This window comes from Martes martes (genome assembly GCF_963455335.1).
Source record: "Martes martes genome assembly, chromosome: X".
NCBI lineage: Eukaryota > Metazoa > Chordata > Mammalia > Carnivora > Mustelidae > Martes > Martes martes.
The window spans coordinates 120,956,118-120,977,479 of record NC_137897.1 but is presented as its reverse complement, the minus strand read 5'-3'; the positions used below and the strand labels follow the sequence as shown (position 1 = coordinate 120,977,479).

The following is a 21,362-nucleotide window of genomic DNA, read 5'->3' as shown; positions in this document are numbered from 1 at the left end:
CCTCCTGCACTCGTGCTTCTCCGCCCTTCCCGCCTCCTGCACTCGTGCTTCTCCGCCTGCCCCTTCCACTTTGTGCGCTCGTGCTTCTCCCTCTGCCCCTCACCTAGTGGGCGCCACGCGCTCTCAAATAAAATCTTTTTTAAAAACCTTCAGAGATATGAAAAAAAACTAAGAAGTTTCTAGAAACAGAATTCAATAAGGCGGAATGAAAAAGAAAAAGAAATTTTTATAAAAGTACTCTCCGTGCCCAATATGGGGCTCCAACTCACGACCCTGAGATCAAGAATCAAACGCTCTACCCACTTAGCCAGTCAGAGACCCCAAAAATAAATTCCAAATAAACCCATAACTAATAAAGATATCGATTATGTGATCAAAAACGCCTCTGTCGAAGGAAAACTCTCGACCTGATGGCTTCGCCAGTGAATCCTACCAAATAGCTAGAGAATTAACATCACTCCTCCTCAGACGCTTCCAAACAAAGCCGCGGGAACATCCGACTCCCTCTGAGGCCGGTACGGCCCTGAACTAAAGCCACACAAGCACCCCGCACAAAGCCAACATCCGTGAAACACCGACGCCAAAGTCCTCACAAAATGCGAGCTGACCGCAAAGTCTCCCTTTCGCCAATTCTCCCTCTCCCCTGGCTTGCTTCCGTTACGCCCCCCGGCGGCACCGGGAAAGCATCGAGGGCGAGCCCCCACCCGCTCCCCTTGCCAGCGCCAGCCCGGCCGCGCTCCCCCAGACTCTTTCCCACTCGGCCATGCCGCATTCTGGGCTCCTCCTTGCTACACGCAGGAGGCCCTGACGGTCCGGGCCGCCACCCTTGCTGGAGCGGCACGGCCTCGGCGCCCCACGGTCCCCAACGGGGCTTCTACGACCGAGCCCGCCCAGCCCCCCCCCCATGGCTCCCTTCGCCCGCCCAGCCCCCCCCCATGGCTCCCTTCACCTCAGGCTTCTATCGCCGCCAGAACGGCCACTTGAGACCACAAGGAAGTGGGACGAGGGAAACTTACCCAGAGCTCGAAGCGCAGGTGGCCCTGATGGAGTGGATGCGCAAGCGATTGGCCATGTCCCGCAGCACCTGCACAGTCTTCGCGTCAGGCTTGGCTTCCTCGGCGGCCGTCGCGGTGCTCGGCTTGGCGTCCGCCATCGCTACCGCCGCGGTCGGTGTCTGAGGAGCAAATGGCGCTGGCAGCGTGAGGCTGTGCTTTATGGCTCCCGCAGAGTGTAGTGCGGCTCCCTCGTGCGGTGCTGTGCAGATCCCTCCGCGCACAGCTCCCTCCTTGCGGAGCTGCGAGGGTTCCAGGAGCGGTGCTTCGACGCTCCCTCCGCGCGGTGCTGCGACGCTCCCTCCGCGCGGTGCTGCGACGCTCCCTCCGCGCGGTGCTTCGACGCTCCCTCCGCGCGGTGCTGCGACGCTCCCTCCGCGCGACGCTGCGACGCTCCCTCCGCGCGGTGGATTTTGAACACTTGTCTTTGGCCTGTGGGACATTAATCGAAATAATTTAATTTCTTTTTATATTTCTTTGTGCTGTCGATTCAAAGAGGACTGCCTCTGCAGGGTGGGGGCGGGGGGGAGGGTGGTCCAGGGTCTACTTTTGGGTGGTAAAACGGTTCTGGAAGTATATGTTGCGGTCGCTCCGCTCATGGCGAATGTATCGAAGGGGACATTTTCACGCACTTTTAAAGTGTTACAATAAGTGAAGTCGTGTTTTACGTATTTTATCACAATATTTTTTAAACAATAAGCCACGCTAGAATTTTACCCTTTGTTGGCCCCCGACCCCCACCCTCCAGACCAGCCTTGCCCCAGTTAGGCTTCTCAGGAGATGAGGCGTGCTGTTCTGAAACAGCATTGTCTCTTTCCGCTACCTCTTTTTCTCTTTCTAGAACCTTCTGTACGGTAAGCTGCAAGCTCCTTGTGATCCTTGAGGTGGCGTTAGCCCAACGCTAGCTACCCTGCAGCTTTCCTGAGGCAACTTGACTTCTGGGAGCTCCCCATTTCCTCAAGGTCACGATGTAGTCTCGGAGAGCTGGTCCTTCTGACTTTGAGACAATCTTAAAAGAACGAGAATGACTCCCCCCAGTGAATGACACCATCCCCACAACACTATATCCTAAGTTCAGATACTGGGGAGCATCTTAATTCAAAACTGCCGAGCTACTGAGAGCCCTTAAGTGCCACCGAATGCGGATATGCTCCCACGGTCTTGCTTGGGTAAAAGGCACATGCGCTGAAAATTTCATTTGATATTGCCTAATCGCTCCAGGAAAGCCATGTGTGCCCCTACTGCAGCGTATGTGAGTGCTCGTTTCCCCGCATCCTCATCAACACCGGCTTTCATTAGTCTTTTTAACGTGCGGCATTCTCTGGATGAGAAAACAGTATTCGGTTACTGCCTTGATTCCCGTTTGCCCGATATCCCTGCAGTCGCACATTTTTGGTGTGTTTATCGCCATCAGTAGTTTCTCGTTCCTGAATTGTCTACTACTATCCTGTTTTCATATTGGATTGTTTTAGCTTTCTAATTTGTAGGAATTTTCTAATTTTCTAATTTGTAGGAATTTTCTACATACTGTGTTGACTAGCCTGTTCTTTATGAGAGATAATTTCAAATCTTTTCTCCCAACCTGTTGCTTTTTATTTCTTATTTATTTTTAATTTAAAAAATATTTTATTTATTTATTTGAGAGGAGAGAAGGATGGTGATGGGGGGAGGGGCAAGGGAGAGGGACAACCAAACTCCTGCTGATCACAGAGCCCCACGCAGGTCTGATCCCACGACCCCAAGATTATGACCCTAACTGAAAGCAGACACTTAACTGACTGAGCCACCCAGGCGCCCCTCAACCTGTGGCTTTTTTAAAAAGTTAAGCGATGGGGGCCTGGGTGGCTTAGTTGGTTAGGCATCTGCCTTGGGCTCAGGTTATGATCCCAGGATTCTGGGATGGAGCCGGAGTCTGGCTTCTTCCCTTTCCCTCTTTCCCTCTGTCCCCCACCCTCGTGTGCACTCGTGGGCACTCTCTTTCTCACACACACAAAAATAAGTTTAAAAAAACTTTTTTTAAATGTTAAGAGAAACCTTATTTCTTTTTAAAGATTTATTTATTTATTTATTTGACAGAGATCAGAAGCAGGCAGGGTGGGGGGGGAGCGGGAAGCAGGCTCCTCGCGGAGCAGAGAGCCCAATGCGGGACTCGACCCCAGGACCCTGAGATCATGACCTGAGCCGAAGACAGAGGCCTTAACCCACTGAGCCACCCAGGCGCCCGAGAAACCTTATTTTTTAAAAAAGATTTTATTTGACAGAGAGACCACACAAAAACGGGGAAAAGCAGGCAGAAAGAGAAGCCTGACAGGGGGCTGGATCTGAGGACCCTGGGATTGTGGTTTGAGCCCAAGGCCAATGTTCAGCTGACTGAGCCACCCAGGAGCCCCTGAAAGCTTGTTTTAATGAAGTAAAATACATAAATCTTTTTATTTATGGAACTTTGGGTTTAGTCTTGTTTAGAAATGTCCTCTTTATGAAAAGATTGTAAAAACATTATTATGTTTTTCTAATGCTTTTGTTGTTTCATTTTTATGTTTGGTTCTTTATTTATATAAGGTAGCACAGCATATACAGGTGCTCAACATAACTTATTTTTTTTTAAATAGCCAATTGTCCCAACACTATATTTATTATTCTTTTTCAAAAATGTCTTAGCTATTCTTTTACATTTTCTCTTTCAAATTAATTTTGGAAGCAGCTAATTTAAGATTCATAAGACACTTCTGTTGGGTTTTTAATTTGAATTTCATTGAATTTATAGGTTGATGTGTAGAGACTGACATATTTATGGTATTAAGTGTTTTCTTCAAAACCATGGTATAGAGTCACTGATAATCACATCTAATTGGCATCCTATTTTAAATTTTTTATTTGCCCTAATATCTTGTTTCTTTTTGTGCCTCCTTTCCTTCCTTTTTTTGAATTAATAGAGTGCAGTTGTTTTTCTCTTCTTGGTTATTTGGATATTATGTACGTGGCTTTTTTCCCAGTGGTTAATTTTCCACGAATGTATTCTCTCAATTCTGAATCATTAATGATACCTCTATCTATATCTAAATTCCACAGTAGAACCAGTCTTTAGTTTTTATTTTATTTTTTTTAAGATTTGTTATTTATTTATTTATTTGACAGACAGAGATCACAAGTAGGCAAGGAGGCAGGCAGAGAGAGAGGGGGAAGCAAGCTCCCCGCTCAGCAGGGAGCCCAATGCGGGGCTCGATCCCAGGGTCCTGGGATCATGACCTGAGCCGAAGGCAGAGGCTTTAACCCATTGAGCCACACAGGCGCCCCCACAATAGAACCAGTCTTTAACGAATTTTAATTTTCTCTATTTCCTACTTCCTTTATATTTTATTTTTATTTTTTTTTTAAAGATTTTATTCACTTATTTGACAGACAGAGATCACAAATAGGCAGAGAGAGAGGGGAAGCAGGCTCCCCGCTCAGCAGGGAGCCCGATGCGGGACTCGATCCCAGGATCCTGGGATCATGACCTGAGCTGAAGACAGAGGCTTAACCCACTGAGGCACCCAGGTGCCCTATATTTTATTTTTTTTAAAGATTTTATTTGTAAGCAATTTCTACACCCATTGTGTGGATTGAACTTACAACCCTGAGATCAAGAGTTGTGAGCTGTACAGACTGAGCCAGCCAGGTGTCCCCTACTTCCTTTTTAAAAAAGATTTTATTTATTTCTCTGACTGAGGGAGAAAGAGAGCGCAGAAAGCAGGGGGAATGACAGGCAGAGGGAAAGGGGAAAGCAGGCTCCTGGCTGAGCCAGGAGCCAGATGTGGGACTTGACCCCAGGAGGATCGTGACCTGAGCTGAAGGCAGATGCTTAACTGACTGAGCCACCTAGGTGCCCCTACATGAACATAGTTTAAATCAGGGCTCAGCCAACTTTTTCTATAAATGGCCACATAGTAAGTCTTTGAGGCCGTGTGGTCTCCTTTGTGCAGTTTTGCGGCACAAAAGCAGCCACAGACAACACATAAATGAACAAGTGTAGCTGTGTGCCAATCACACTTCGTTTATGGTCACCGAAATTTGAATCTCCTATAATTTTCACATGTCACAAAATACTCTTCTGATTTTTTTCAACAATTTAAAAATGTAAAAACTGGTGTGCTTGGGTGACTCAGTTGGTTGAGCGTCTGACTCTTGATTTCATCCTGGGTCGTGGTCTCAGGGTACTGGGATGCCTGAGTGGGGCTCTGAGCTCTGTGCGGAGTTGGTTTGAGATTATCTTTCTTCCCCTCCCTCTGCCCCTCCCCCGCTGCCTGCTTGCCTGTGCTTGTGCTCAATCAGGAGCACTCTCTCTTTCTCTATAAAGATAAATAAATCTTTTAAAAAACTTTATAAAAAATAAAAATGTAAAAACCATTCTTAACTTACACCTGTACAAAATAAAGCCATGGTTGTCTAACCTTCAGCTTGAAGAGTTAAATGGTTCTACAAAGTTTATTGCAAAAAATGTCAATCCCTGGTTTCCACCCACTAAATTGTCCACTCCACCCACTAAATCATCCACTCCCTAGAATCAACCACTTTCAACCTTTATAGCTCTTTCTTTGGGTATTTACCTCCAGTTCTCTAAAGAAATAATTTTTTGTTTTGTTTTGTGTTTATTTTAAAGATTTTATTTATTTATTTGAGAGACAGAGAGTGAGCACAAGAGTGGGGCGGGGCAGAAGAAAAGGGGGAGGGACAAGCAAATTCCTTGAGTGGGGAGCCCGACACAGGGCCCAATCTCAGGACCCTAAGATCATGAACCAAGCCGAAGGCAGATTTTTTTTTTTAGATTTTATTTACTTATTTGACACAGAGAGAGAGATCAAAGTAGGCAGAGAGGCAGACAGAGAGAGAGGGGGAAGCAGGCTCCCCACCAAGCAGGGAGCCCCATGTGGGGTTCGATCCCAGGACCCTGAGACCATGACCTGAGCCGAAGGCAGAGTCTTAACCCACTGAGCCACCCAGGTGCCCCAGAAGGCAGATGTTTAACTGACTCCGCCACCGAGGAGCCCCTAAATAAATCGTTTATACCATTTTTTATTTTTATATTTTAGGAATTATTTATTTATTTCACTATAGAAGATGATAATGTGGGGCACCTGGGTGGCTCAGTCGTTAAGCGTCCTGGGATAGAGCCCCGCATCAGGGCTCCCTGCTCAGTGGGGGGCCTGCTTCTCCCTCTCCCACTCCCTCTGCTTGTATTCCCTTTCTTGCTGTGTCTCTATCAAAATCAAGAAATAAAATCTTTTAAAAAAGAAGAAGATGATAATGTATCTCTCTCCCACACACCCCTTCCAAATCCTTCCAGTACGGTGTACGGGTAATCTAGGTTAGATCATTGGTGTTCACATTATCAAGTCCATGGAAACACTAGTTGTAATTGAGCCATCACTCTGATGACTTTTCTTTTCTCTCCCAATGTTTTGTTTACCTTAGACTTAATACTTGTCCCCTCCCACCACGTTGCTTGTTCTCTACTACTTCTCATTGACTAGCAATTCCCCCAGCTCTCTATATCTTCTCTCTAGTTGGCCAAAGATGCCCAGCATTCCATGCACTTCATTTCCTTGGAGTGCTCTCTCCTGGAGCCCTCAAAAAAATTTTTTTTTATTTTTTAAGATTTTATTTATTTATTTGACAGACAGAGATCACAAGTAGGCAGAGAGGCAGGAGAGAGAGAGGGGGAAGCAGGCTCCCTGCTGAGCAGAGAGCCCGATGCGGGGCTCGATCCCAGGACCCTGAGATCAAGACCTGAGCCGAAGGCAGAGGCTTTAACCCACTGAGACACCCAGGCATCCCTCTCCTGGAGCTTTTTTTAAAAAAGATTTTATTTATTTATGAGAAAGAGGTGGGGGGGGGGCACAGGGAGCAGGACAAGCAGATTCCATGCTGAGTGCGGAGCTGGACACGGGGCTCAATACCAGGACCCCAAGATCATTATCGGAGCTGAAACCAAGAGTTAGATGCTTAACCGACTGAGCCACCCAGGTGCCCTTTCCTGGAGCCTTTTGACTTGCCGTCCAGCTGCCAGCCTGGGCACCCCTTCCATCATTCCATCATCCTGGATATTCTACTTGCTTTCTTTTGACCTGTATTATAGGTCTCATCTCTACCTCGTTCTTAGGTCCCTGTCTGGTTTTGGTGGTGCTCCTTCTCTAGTAGCTTCCAGAGAAGGAATGCAGGTGAAGTAAAGGATTTCAGTTCTTTCATGTCTTGAGTCTAATCTCACAATAGGCAGTTTGGGTGTAGAATTCTAGGTTGGAAAATCATCCCCCTCCCCCCACAAATTCGGAGGCATTACTTGTTTTCTTGTTCCTCAGTGCTTTGCTGAAAAGTCTGAAGACATTGACTTCTGGTTATTTGAATATGACCTATTTTTTTCTCTCTGACAGCTATTCTCTCAACATATTGAAGATATTACTCAACTCTTTTCTGGATTTCATTGATGCTGCTAAGAAGTCAGCTTTCAGTCTGAAGGTCATGGTTTTAAAGGTAATCAGTTTTTTAAAAATCTGGCTGTTTTTAAAGTCGTGTGTCTAGGTGTGGGTTCACTTCTGTTTTCCTGTTTGGGATTTATTTGGCTTCTTGAATTTGTGGAGTTGTGTCTTTTGTTAGTCCTGGAAAGTTCTTTGTGATTATCTCTCTCTTTTTTAAAAAAGATTTTATTTATTTATCTGACAGACAGAGATGGCAAGTAGACAGAGAAGCAGGCAGAGAGAGAGGGGGAAGCAGGCTCTCCAGTGAGAAGAGAGCCCAATGCGGGGCTGGATCCCAGGACCCTGAGATCATGACCTGGGCTGAAGGCAGAGGCTTAACCTGCTGAGCCACCCAGGCGCCCCTGATTATCTCTTAAAATCTTGCCATTCTCTCATTTTGTTAGACTTTCTCATTCTATCTTCCGTGTCTTCTGTTTTTCAAATTTTCTATTTCTTTGTACCTCTGTGTTACATTCTGGATACTTTCTTTTTTTAGATTTTATTTATTTATTTAAGAGAGAGAGCATGCAGGGGGACAGGCAGAGGGAGAGGGAGAGAGAGGACCTAAAGCAGACTCTATGCTGAACGCAAAGCCTGACACAGGGCTTGATCTCTCAAACCTGAGATCATGACTGGACCCCAAATCAAGAACTGGCTGCTTAACTGACTGAGGCACCCAGGTGTCCCTGTTTTACATTTTTCTAATTCTCTCTTCAGCTATTTCTAATGCACTATACATCCATCTGTTGACCATTTAAAAACTTTTATTTTTAAAATTTAGTTTATTTATTTATTTATTTGAGATATATATATATATATATAGAGAGAGAGAGAGAGAGAGCGCACACAAGCAGGGATAGTGGGGGAGGGAGAAGCAGGCTTCCCGCTGAGCAGGGAGCCTGATGTGGGGCTCGATCTCAAGACCTTGGGAACAAGACCTGAGTGGAAGGCAGACGCTTAACCCACTGAGCCACCCAGGTGTCCCAACCATTTAAAAACTTTTAAAAATGTGAGATTTGGCATATGTATATAAAGGCACAGAAAACATCAACATACATTTTAGGAAATAATGATAAGATGAACTTGTTTGTATCTACTACTCAGGTCAAGCACCTTGGCCTCCATATGTCTCTTCCAATCAATTCCCCTTCTCCCGGTTTAGTGGGAGTCACTATCCTGAGGTTTATGCTATCCATGTTCACACTTTTCTTCATCGTTTTATTGTCTACTGTCCCTAAACAACATCATTTTGTTTTGCCTGCTTTTGAACTTTATATGAATGAAACCATAGAGAGTAAGGATTTTTCCGTGTTTAGCTTTTTTTTTGTTCAACATTATGCTTGTTCATTCATATTTTCAAGGCTGTAGTTCATTTTCATTGTTGTATAGTAGTATATTGTTGAGCATTTTGCAGTTCACTTTCACATTTCACTATTGATGGGCAGATGGGTTGTTTCTAGTCGTTGGTTATTGGGGACATTAGTGTACCTGTTTCTCAAGGCTATACCTATTAATGCAATTTCTGGGCCATTTGGTATGCCTGTCTTCAATGTTACAATTTACTAGTGCTTTTCCAAAGTACTTGTACCAACTACTCTCACACCTGGAGTGATTTAGAGGTCCTGTTGTTCCACACCCTTGCCAACATTTATTATCACTAGTCTAAGTTTTGCCAGTCGACTAGATGCATAATGGTATGACATTTTTTAAATCAAGGTGTGATTTGCATACAATAGACAGAACCAAGCTATGTATTATCATATAATCACCCCTGATTTACCACCGGGAAATCCTTTGCAGATTGAAAATGTTTGTGAAGGCTCTTACAGTTAAAAAGTAGAAACAGGGACGCCTGAGAGGCTCAGTGGGTTAAGCCTCTGCCTTTGGCTCAGGTCACGATCTCAGGGTCCTGGGATCGAGCCCTGCATTGGGTTCTCTGCTCAGCAGGGAGCCTGCTTCCTCCCCCCGCCTGCCTTTCTGCCTACTTTTGATCTCTCTCTGTCAAATAAATAAATAAAATCTTAAAAAAAAAAGTAGAAACAGAATAGAGGCTCCACCTGTTTTTTTTAAAGATTTTATTTTTTTATTGTATTTATTTATTTTTTTAAAGATTTTATTTATTTATTTGACAGACAGATCACAAGTAGGTAGAGAGGCAGGCAGAGAGAGAAGGGAGGAAGCAGGCTCCCTGCTGAGCAGAGAGCCCGATACGGGGCTCGATCCCAGGGCGCTGGGATCATGACCCGAGCCGAAGGCAGCGGCTTTAACCTACTGAGCCACCCAGGCGCCCCAAGATTTTATTTTTTAATATAAAACAATACCACTTCCTGCTAGTTTTTTTTTTTTAAAGATTTTATTTATTTATTTGACAGAGATCACAAGTAGGCAGAGAGGCAGACAGAGAGAGAGGAGGAAGCAGGCTCCCGGCTGAGCAGAGAGCCCGATGCGGGGCTCGATCCCAGGACCCTGGGATCATGACCTGAGCCGAAGGCAGAGGCTTTAACCCACTGAGCCACCCAGGCGCCCCCCTGCTAGTTTTTTTTAAAAAGATTTTTATTTATTTATTTGACACAGAGAGAGAGATCACAAGTAGGCAGAGAGGCCGGGAGAGAGAGGGGGAAGCAGGTTCCCCGCTGAGCAGAGAGCCCGATACGGGGCTCGATCCCAGGGCGCTGGGATCATGACCCGAGCCGAAGGCAGCGGCTTTAACCTACTGAGCCACCCAGGCGCCCCAAGATTTTATTTTTTAATATAAAACAATACCACTTCCTGCTAGTTTTTTTTTTTTAAAGATTTTATTTATTTATTTGACAGAGATCACAAGTAGGCAGAGAGGCAGACAGAGAGAGAGGAGGAAGCAGGCTCCCGGCTGAGCAGAGAGCCCGATGCGGGGCTCGATCCCAGGACCCTGGGATCATGACCTGAGCCGAAGGCAGAGGCTTTAACCCACTGAGCCACCCAGGCGCCCCCCTGCTAGTTTTTTTTAAAAAGATTTTTATTTATTTATTTGACACAGAGAGAGAGATCACAAGTAGGCAGAGAGGCCGGGAGAGAGAGGGGGAAGCAGGTTCCCCGCTGAGCAGAGAGCCCGATGCAGAGCTTGATCCCAGGACCCTGGGATCATGACCTGAGCCGAAGGCAGCGGCTTAACCCACTGAGCCACCCAGGCGCCCCTAGTTTTTTTTTTAATAGTTATTTTTCGGGGGTGCCTGGGTGGCTCAGTCGGTTGGGTGTCTGCCTCCAGCTCAGGTCACGATATCAGGGTCCTGGGATCGAGCCCTGCGTCAGACTCCCTGTTCAGTGGGGAGAGCTTCTCCCTCTGCTCCTCCTCTCACTGGCTTTCTTTCTCTCAAATAAATAAATAAAAATCTTTACAAAGATAGTTATTTTTTAGTAAATGTTTGCAAGCATTGGGGGAAAAATACAAGATTTTACTTTAAAATAATCTCTACCCCCAATGTGGGGCTTGAACTCCCAAGCCCAAGGTCAGGAGTTCCACGTTCCACGGACTGAGCCAGCCAGGCGCCCCTCCGCCTGTTTTGACTCCACCTACATTTCCTGGCCATCACCATTCATTCTTCCCTGGTCCATTGTGTTCCAGCTATGCTGCTATGAGCATTTTTATTTTAGAGATGAGAAAACCGACCCTCCGAGTGGTTTATTAACTTGTCCATGCAAGAGACTCATCCATAGGCATCACAATAGACATTTTGACACTTGACCATCAGCTCTATATGAGCGAGGAACGTGTCTGGCTTCTGTACCACGTTGTGGGTGCTCGGGAAACACGTGTTGAATGAATGATTGAATGAAGAAATGAACCTGTGAGGATGCAAATCTCATTGCCTACCTCTTCTATCTGCCTGGCAGTAGCAATATAAGAAACCGTGTGGGTTGATGGGAGCAAGCTTATTCCATACTTTACAAGAGTAGTTCTTTACAAAATGAGATTTATACCAATGCGGTTGGTATTTCCTGGAAGAGAGGAAGTCCAAGAACAGATAGGACAAAGGTGGAGGGAAAATTCTAGCCATGGAAGATTCTAGCCAGGGAAGATTCTGGGGGTTCTAGTGAGGTACACTCATAAAGCAAAAAGTCGGGGGCTGGGGACACCTGGCTGGCTCAGTTGGAGGAGCGTGCGACTCTTGATCTGAGGGTTGTGACATCTAAGGAAAAAGAAGTCAGGTGCTGAAAAGAAGGGAGAGGAGCCTGGAAGTTGAACTTGACCTCCTCATCTGTGCTGGGTCCATCTTGAACGCACAAATCTTGCATGTGTGAGTATCTGTGCTTACGCCTGAGTGTTTGTTGCGTGAGGCGATTCTACGTCCTTCCTGCTATTTGTAGCTCACAGAAGCACCTGTTAATGATTTCTTGTTTCCCAACACAGGCGGAAGGCAGCGAGAGCTCAAGTGCCACCATTCCCTCCAAGGTCCCCTCCAACATTGCCTCCAACATTCCCTCGTGCAGGTCCCTGTCATCCGCCGAGGACGGCCCCGGCGGCCACCGCAGCCTCCCGGCTGGGGAGCTGGCTCGGAACTTACAGGACAGTGTCAGGCACCGCATCCTCTACCTCTCCGAGCAGCTGAGAGTGGAGAAGGCCAGCCGGGATGAGAACACCGTGGGCTACCTCAAGCTGGTGTCCAAAGCCGACCGGCGCCAGGCCCCGCACATCCGGCAGGCCTTCGAGAGGGTGAACCAGCGCGTCTCTGCCACCATTGCCCAGATCGAGCGAAGGCTCCGCCGTTGCCACCAGCAGCTGCAGGAGCTGCAGGAAGGCGGCAGGTCCAGGGGCTTCGCGCTGAAGGCAAAGAGCAGCCTGGACGAGCGCAAGCAGCCCCGCGAGAAGACTCCGTTTTCCGGGCCTCCCAAGCCGGGCAGGGCAGACGGCCCGTCCGCCAAGCTGTCTGACCTCGTCAGACACGTGCCCCTGGAGAGTCACTTCCCGGCCTCGCGGCCGCCGAAGCCCCCCGAGACAAAGGGTGCGGCCCAGCGGCGCGACCTGCTGCTGCAGAAGATGAAGGAAGGCCTGGAGGCAGCCAGGGAGCTCCCCTGCAGCCTCCAGGCGGCCTACCAGGGCCTGAAGGAGAAGCACGGCGCGGACCTACAGGCGTCTCTAGTGTCCCTTCGGGAGGAGAAATGCAGGTGAGCGGGAGATGCTCCCCTCTGCTGCCCCGGCTCTGGGGACGGCGGCCCCCCCGGGACTGTGTGCAGGAGAGTGAAGGGCAGCGAGGACGTGAACTTGGAGGGTCACGGGAGGGGAGGGGGGCGAAGCCGGTGAGCGTTTCTCTGGGCAGCGGGGCGCCCCCACAGTGGGGAGGGCTCATCCCGGCCCGCTGTTGCACTCGGGCCCGCATCATCTGCTGCCAGCGCGGTTCCAGCTCAGGGTCCCGCTCGGTGGTCCCAGAGGCCAGAGGCTCTGACCCGTTGCGGCGGTGGGGAGCCCAGCAGATGCCCGCTGCCCGTCAGGGAGCGATCCGGCGCCTGCTAGAATAGAGCATGGGAAGCAGGTGCCCCACCAGCCATGGTCCCTTCACCTGTGCTCGTAGCTGAGTTGGGGCCGAAGGTCCCATGTAGGATATTTATTCTGAAAATGTTTGTCTTCTGGGGAATGCTGTCTCCCCACTGTGTGGTGGGTCGACTTCCTGTTCATCTAAGACCAGACTAGGTCCCACAAATAGGGAGAAAAAGGCGTACTCGGTCTCGGAGGGTCCTGCCAGCTTTCAGTGGCGCCACGGTCTCCCCCTGATGCCCACAGTGTGTGGCATCGGCTGCTTGCGTTCGCTCTAACCCTCCCAACAGCCTGGCCATGGAGGGAGGGATTCACTTACGAACCAAGATTCTCAGTAAAGTAAGAACTTTGCAGTCCCTTAGTACCTCTGTGTGTGTGTGGGGGGGGGGTGCACGGAAAGAAACTTGGGAATCAGTCCTCTAATGTTTTCTCAGGGAAACGTTACCTGCATTTACACTGCTTGACAAATCTAGAAAGGACAATTATAAAATATGATGGGGGGGTGCGCTTGGGTGGGCGGCACCATCGGTTAAGCGTCCGACTCTTGGTTTCTGGTCATGTCATGATCTTGGGGTCGTGGGATGGAACCCCGCGACGGGCTTGGTGATCAGCGAGGAGCCGGCTTGAGAGTCTCTCTCCCTCTCCCTCTGCTCCTCCTGCTCATGCTCTCTCTCTCTCTCTCTCAAATAATAAATAAATCTTTAAACAAGTATTACGGGGCAACCCACTGTCAAATAAGATAACGAATCAGAATCATAGGTCTCTTTTGGATGTGATTTTTGTAGGACACGGCAACCAAATCTTAAATGTTGGGACTTTTAATGCCCCTTTGCCAAAATACCATTCATTTCCAAGGTCGAATTTATACAAAGCAAGACTAGAGCTCAGTGGCAGTTACACAAATCCCCGTAAGTTTCCATCCTGCCTCAGCCAACAGGACCGTTTTGCTCTTGTAAGCTCTTAACCCCTTAGCAAATCAGAATCCAGCAGCAGTGAGGGGCAGCAGGGCCACCTACCCCTCCTGGATTCCCCATGAATTCGACAAGCTTGCACTTCTGGAACAGCTGCCCCCACTGCCACTGGACTGTGACAGGAGTGTGAAGTAGCTTGTTGGCTACAGCAATCAGCCTACCTTGATTAATATACACGAGAAGCAATGAAGCAGGTCTGTGTGACTCAGATTTGCCAGGAGACAAGGAGAGAGTGGGTGGGAGACGACTTCACGTAATAGCAGTGACAGCAGGGAGCAAGTAGCACTGTCCTCTGTACCATTCAGTCACCCACTTTATCGATGGGGAAATGGAGTTTCGGAGAGGCACAAGCCTGAGTGCATGTCAGCATGTCCCAGCCATATGGCTTCCTAATCTAGGTGAAGGGGACGCAGGAATTCGATGCCATTTTTAAAACATACATCTCCTTCAAATCCTTTTTTTAAAGATTTTATTTATTTATTTGACACAGAGAGAGAGATCACAAATAGGCAGAGCAGCAGGCAGAGAGAAAGGGGGAAGCAGGCTCCCTGCTGAGCAGAGAGCCCGATGCAGGGCTCGATCCCAGCACCCTGAGACCATGACCCGAGCCGAAGGCAGAGGCTCAACCCACTGAGCCACCCAAGCGCCCCGTCCTTCAAATCTTTTGAAAAAACTTCTGTGTGAGCTAGATGCGGACATGCCGTATGTGTTGAAGTCACTGAAGTGCCACCTTGTAGACACACTGGTGTGGGCACCACCCAGACCCCTGTAATTGTCACGTCTCCTCTGGTGTGTCACAAGCTGAGATTTCAAGCTGAAAAGTCCTATGACACTTCTCAAGCTGAATTTGCTTTCAAGAGGGCTTGCTTTTTTATTTCTGAATTGAGAGAACATTCACAAAACAAATTCCTCCATCTTCAAGTGGACAATTCCGTGGCATTTAGTACATTCACAGTACTGTGCAAGCACCGCCTCTATTTGGTACCAGAACATTGTCATCACTCCGGAGAGAGACCCCATCGGTCCCCATTCACTTTGCCCCAACCCCCGGTCACCACCAATGTGCTTTCTGTCTTTCTGCACTTGGCTTTTCTGGGTATTTCGTGTAAGTGGAATCATACAGTGTGTACCCCTTTGTGTCTGTTTTCTTGCACCTGGTGTAAGAGTTTGGAAATTCATCTGAGTTGCATGGAGGAGTAGTCCCCTCTTTCTTGCTTAGCACTGTTCCCTTGTACGGATGCACCACAGTTAGTTGACACATTCACCTGCTGCTGGTTGGAGCTGTTTTTTTTTTTTTTAATATTTTATTTATTTATTTGAGAGAGAGAGAGAGCATGAGAGGGGAGCAAGTCAGGGGGAGAAGCCGACCCCCGGCTGAGCTGGGAGCCCGATGAGGGACTTGATCCTGGGAGGCCGGGATCACGACCCGAGCCGAAGGCAGTCGCCCAACCAACTGAGCCCCCCAGGCTGGGGCTGTGATGAATAAAGCCGCCACGAACATTCTTGCGTCAGCTTCTGGTGGCTGCCGGGCTCCTTAGCTTGGGGCCACATCACTCCGATCTTCACATCTCTCTCTGTTCTGTCTTCCTCTGGGCTTCTCCTCTGTGTGTAGAAGCTCCCTCTGCTTCCCTGCTGTAAGCGTGCGTGTGACTGCACGTTTGCTCCGGAGGACCAACTCTGCCCCTGCCGCATTACCCCCACCCTGCCCATAAGGCTTGATCCCTCCTACATCGGTTTCTCCATCTCGGACTTCTTCAAGTTGCAAGCCACTGGCTTCTAGCTCAGTGCACTGAAGACCAGTCTTCGGGAATGATCGAGAACGATACTCTTCTTCCACAGCGATAAGCTTTAGGACACTCCGTGGTGGCGAGGGCAGGTTTCACAGTTTGGGAAGATTGGAGGGCATTTTGTTTGGCTGGTTGTCATTTTGTCTTTGTAAGAGTGTTTTCTTTCCCTTTTTAACTCTCCGGAGAGGGTTTCTCTAATATCTTCTATGCCTTTTTCGAGCCCGGCTAGAACCTTGAGAATTGTCATTCTGAACTCTAGATCTGTCATGCTACCTATGTCCGTATTGATTAGGTCTCCAGCCTTCGGTACGGCCTCTTGTTCTTTTTTTTGAGGTGAGTTTTTCCGCCTTGTCATTTTGTCCAGGTAGGATTTGCTTTCTCCTGCTGTGGAATTCCGCTGTTCTTGGTGACTGAAGTTGGTTTTGGATGGTTTCTTGTTGATCTTCTGGGGGGAGGGGCCTGTTGTAGTGGTTCTCAAGTGTCTTTGCCGCAGGCGGAATTGCACCGCCCTTGCCAGGGGCCAGGCTAAGTAATCCGCTCGGGTTCGCTTTCGGGAGCTTTTGTTCCCTGAGCGCTTTCCGTAGAGTTCCGGAGGACGGGAATGAAGATGGCGGCCTCCCAATCTCTCGGCCCGGAGGAGCCGAGAGCTTGGGGTTCCGCTCCTCAGTGCGCTCTCAGAGCAAAGCGCCCAATAGCCCCGCCTCCCTGGCTTGCGGTCGCGCCTCGAGGAAAGCAGTCAATTGTTGGAGCTGGAGAAAAGCGCCGGGTCGCTTTTGTCTCCGTGGCCTCCGGCCGCGCTCCGAGCCCACCCAGCCTGCGACCGGCACAAGGTAACCCCGGGCTTAGAGCTCACTCCTCGGCTTTGTCGCTGTAGCCGGCTTCCCCGCTCTAATACCTGTGAGCTCTGCGGCACTCAGACATCCCCAGTCCTTCTGTGACCCCGCGGGTCCTGGGGTTATGCTGACCCCGCCTGGGTTTCCCCCCAGTTTAGCCTCTGGAGCGATGTCTCCCAGTGGAGCCGACTTTTAAAAGTCCCGATTTTGTGCTCCGTCGCTCCGCCGCTTGCCGGGTGCCGGCCCCTCCCCCCGGGGTCTATCTTCCCGTCGCTTTGGATTCACTTCTCCGCAGGTCCTACCTTTCAGAAAGTGATCGATTTTCTGTTTCTGGGATTGTTGCTCTTCTTCTCTTCGATTTCCCGTTGGATTTATAGGTGTTCACAATGGTTAGATAAGCTATCTAGCTGATCTCCTGCTACCCGATGTCGTCTCAGCCTGCTACTTCTCCGCCATCTTGACTCCTCCCCCTCTTTCCCTTTTTAAAAAAGACTTATTTATTTTAGAGAGAGAGAGAGAGAGAGCACGTGGAGGGAAGGGGCGGGGGGAGACGGGGAGAAATGGCAGCCGACTCTGCACTGAGCACGGAGCCCGGTGCGGGGCCTCGCGCGGCTTGGTCTGATGACTCTGAGATCGCGAGCTGAGCTGAAGCCAAGAACCGGACGCGGAACTGACTGTGCCACCCAAGCACCCCTGGAAGGGCATTTTCTAGAGTGGTCCATTTGCCTCTGCAGCTGTGCGAGTGGGAGAGCGAGAGGTCCTTGACTAGTGGAGGGACAGAGAGGAGCGTCAGCGGTGCTGCAGCCGAGGCTGGGGGCCGGAGACAAGGGAGACTACTAGAGTCCCGTCATGACTCAACATTTTCTCATTCAATAATCTATTCCAGAACGCATTGAAGAATATATTTGTCAGTTCGTATAAATATGTTAATGAAGAATCTATTCATTGACTTCATTGACTTCATAACTGTGAAGAGTATATTCATGAACATGTACTTGAACGTTCTTGTGTCTGAATCCTTCATGTAAATGGAGAGACGGGCATGCAGAATGTCCTTTCAAGGGGGCACCGTACTGCCTCCCCGTCCGTGGGCATTGTCAGTCTACTCTTTTCTCCATAAGGAGTAGGGCAGAGCCCCATGGAATATTCCCTGAGACACGGTCATGAACCAGCTCTTGACAAACCGGCTTTCAGCAAGTGATTGTTCGGCTCATTGCCTGCCTGGGCGATGACTCCGTGTGGGTGTCGGTCAAGTGCTTGAAGCAGGACGAAACTGACCTCCTTGCCTCATATTTCCTGTCTGTGCGACAGCACCCCTGGTTATGCCCTGTGCGTGCCAGAGCCCTGTGATCTGACTGGCCACCACGCCCCAGCCCTTCTGTGTCCCCAGGGCTCTCCGGCACCTGTCTGCTTCGGCAGCAGCACCTCCCACTCCACACCCATGGGACAAGCCTTCCTTTCTTTGGCTCTTCCCTAAATGATGACACTAAAAGCCACATGGCCTCTGGCCTCCAGCCCATCCTTCCTGGTGCCCAAATGAAGAACCTCAAAGTGTTTTTAAACTATGAAATATTCCAAACCCGGGGATAATGTAGAGGATAACGTGATCGAGACCGTGTACCCACCTGCGGGCCTCTTAAATCTTCACATTTACCATATGTGCTTCACATGTGATTTTATTAAGAAGTAAAACTTTAGGGGCGCCTGGGTGGCTCAGTGGGTTAAGCCGCTGCCTTCGGCTCAGGTCATGATCTCAAGGTCCTGGGATCGAGCCCCACATCAGGCTCTCTGCTCAGCAGGGAGTCTGCTTCCCTCTCTCTCTCTGCCTGCCTCTCTGTCTACTTGTGATCTCTCTCTGTCAAATAAATAAATAAAATCTTTAAAAAAAAAAAAGAAGTAAAACTTTACAGAGTTCGCTTGAAGCTGTCACAGCATTCCTTCCCAGCCCCGTCCCCCTTCCACCCACCTCGCTATCCTCATTGGGCCCGTATCTTTCCCACACGTGTATTGGTGCTTTACAACTTACATACATGGCTGGTTGAATACATACTGGTTAGTGACGTTTTGTTCATGGTTTTCAAGAGGTTTACTGAGGTATAAGTTACATGCAATAAAATGCAGCATTTTAACTGTATGTTTCAATGATCATTAGTAAATTTACTAAGTTATGCAACAATTCTTTGTTTTGTTTTAAGATTTTATTTATTTGTCAGACAGTGTGCACACAAGCAGGGGGACCAGCAGGCAGAGGGAGAGGGAGAAGCAGGATCCCTGCTGAGCAAGGAGTCCGATGAGGGGAGCCGATGTGGGACTCAAATCCAGGACCCTGGGATCATGACCCGAGCCAAGGGCAGACTCTTAATCGACTGAGCCACCAGGTGTCCCTGTTTTTGTTTTAATAATGGCTTTATTGAAATATAATTCCCATCCCATAAAATTCACCCATTTACAATCAGTGGTTTTTAGTATATTCACAGAGCTGCGCAACCATCACCACTCTCTCATTCCAGAACATTCTCATCACTCCAAAAAGAAACCCCATCTTATGAGCAGTCACTCCCCACCCTCTCCCCACACCACCCCCCAAGTGCCAGGAACCACTCCTCTGTTTCTGTCTCTATGGATTTGCCTATTCTGGACATTTCTTTCTTTCTTTTTTTTTTTAAGATTTATCTATTTACCTCTTTAGAGAGAGAGAGAGCATGAGCAGGGATGGGGCAGAGGGAGAGGGAGAAGCAGACTCCCCGCGGAGCAGGGAACCCAACTCGGGGCTCCGTCTCAGGACGCCGGGATCATGACCAGAACCAAAGGCGGATGCTTCACTGACTGAGTCACCCAGGCGCCCCTGGACATTTCATGTAAATGGAATCATACAATATGTGGTCTTTTGTGGCTGCTCCATCCCTGTGAGCTGCAGACTTTTCTGGAATAACTAGTGCTTACTAAACACTGGTGCTGGGAGCTTACAGAGAATTTAATAGCAGGCGTGGACAGTTTAGAGTTTTACTTCTCCAGCTTCTAGTCTGCGGCTGGTTTTGGAGAGCCGTTACGGAACGGTAACTGTCTGCGAAACAGACCTGTGTGTCAGTGTGTGTGCGGCTGCTGTGCATTTGCGGCGTTCTGAGGCCGGCCTGGAGGAGGACAGAGGAGGAAGGAGCCGTCGGAACCCAGCTGCAGCCTTGACACAGGGCCGCTCACCACCGCCACAGCCTGTGGGCCGGGCTCGCGGGACGATTACTTTCTCTTTTGCTTCCAAGACAAGCGCTGCTGGAGGAACAGGTGAACGAGCACCTGCAAAGACACCTGGATGAGATTTACCGCCTCAAACAGAGCCTGGCGAGCGCGGAGGAGAAAATGGCCTATCTGTCCTATGAGAGAGCCAAGGAGATATGGGTGAGAACCTCAAGGCGGGGGGAGCTTTTAAGGAAATGGCCAGTGAGAAGGATGTCGGGATGAGAGAAGCAAAGGGTGATACCCCTGCAAACTGAGGAGAGATGGACCAGTCGCAACTCGCGCGTTTGTCCGCGCACCGGCAGCATCCAGTCTCTCTGCTCACGCTGCGCGCCCCGCACCCCCGCCCTGATCCAGCTGAGCTGGCCTGGGGCTTTGGGCTCTGCTGTTCTCATACTTGGGGGTGTTTCGGGGCCACCTGGGGGGGTGCTGGTGAGTCACAGCAGCGTCTTCTGGTACGGGGAGCTCCCTCCGGGTGGCCCTGCTTTTGACCCTGAGTTAGCAAGCACGGGGGGGGGGGGGGGGGGCGGGTAGAGCTTCCCTCGCCTGTGACGGTTAGGCTCCCTCTTCCGCACCCTCAGACCCTACTCCCGTCCTTGGCGAGCTCTCGCACGGCCAGCCTCTCAGTCTTAGGCCACACTGGGTGTTACGGGGCCGGGACAGGGCCCTTGACATGTAAGAGCTCTTGGCTCTCGACTTCCCTCCTAAGTCTTCGGCTCGCCAACGTTCGCTGTGCTCCCCTGAGGAACTCGAGTAAGTGACCGCACATCACGGGGTGGGGGTGCCGTTCTTGTCACCTGCAGGAGGTCATGGAGACTTTCAAGGACCGCATATCTAAGCTCGAAACGCTACAACGAGCCACACCAGTGGAGATGATGGAGCCCTTCAGGACCCATCCCCAGAAGTTTGTGTTCCGATGCGCGAGCCTGCTCCTCACGCTGGCCACCGCCTTCTTGGTCCTGGTCTCCGCTGTGTGCGCCTGCCCCCCGCCGCTGGCGCGCGCCCGCCTGCGCACGTGCACCGCGCTCGCGCTCATCGGCCTCGGGGCCCTGGCCTGGCAGAAGCGGCACGCCCTCCCTGCCGCAGACTGGCGCGCCTGGGTCCCCTCCGGATGGAGACTGTATTCCAAGGACTCCAAGCCTCTATCCGACGGGACTTAAAGCCTGGGTTTGCTAGCTCGTACCGCCTTCTGGGTGTCAAGGGCGTCCAGCCAGCCCAGCCCAGATAGCCACTGCTCAGCTCTCCCTTTCTGATCCCACCACCAGCCCGCCTTGCCCTTCGCTTCCTCGTGACCCGTCGATACCATCTGCGGACACGAGTCTTGGAAAATATTAAAGTGTCTGAGGCTGATCTGGGAACTGGGGATCTGCAGTTCTGTCCCCCTCATGCCCTCTTGTGACCCAGTGACCAGACCCTCAGAGGCTCGGGTGTCCCCAGGCTGCAGTGGTGGCCTCTACGACTTTGTTGCTTTTGGCAAAGAGAAACTAC

General features: G+C 49.8%; 1 protein-coding gene across 1 annotated transcript; it reads left to right on the top strand.

The window, feature by feature from the left end:
- Positions 1-1,185: 1,185 nt before the first annotated feature.
- Positions 1,186-21,230, top strand: TEX28 (testis expressed 28; the record flags this gene model as incomplete). Its single annotated transcript, XM_080795601.1, has 6 exons — positions 1,186-1,199; positions 1,894-1,906; positions 7,482-7,559; positions 11,931-12,685; positions 19,901-20,036; positions 20,678-21,230. 6 exons carry the CDS (start codon positions 1,186-1,188, stop codon positions 21,032-21,034), a joined length of 1,353 nt encoding a protein of 450 aa, XP_080651727.1. The 3' UTR covers positions 21,035-21,230.
- Between the last annotated feature and the right edge of the window lie 132 nt (positions 21,231-21,362).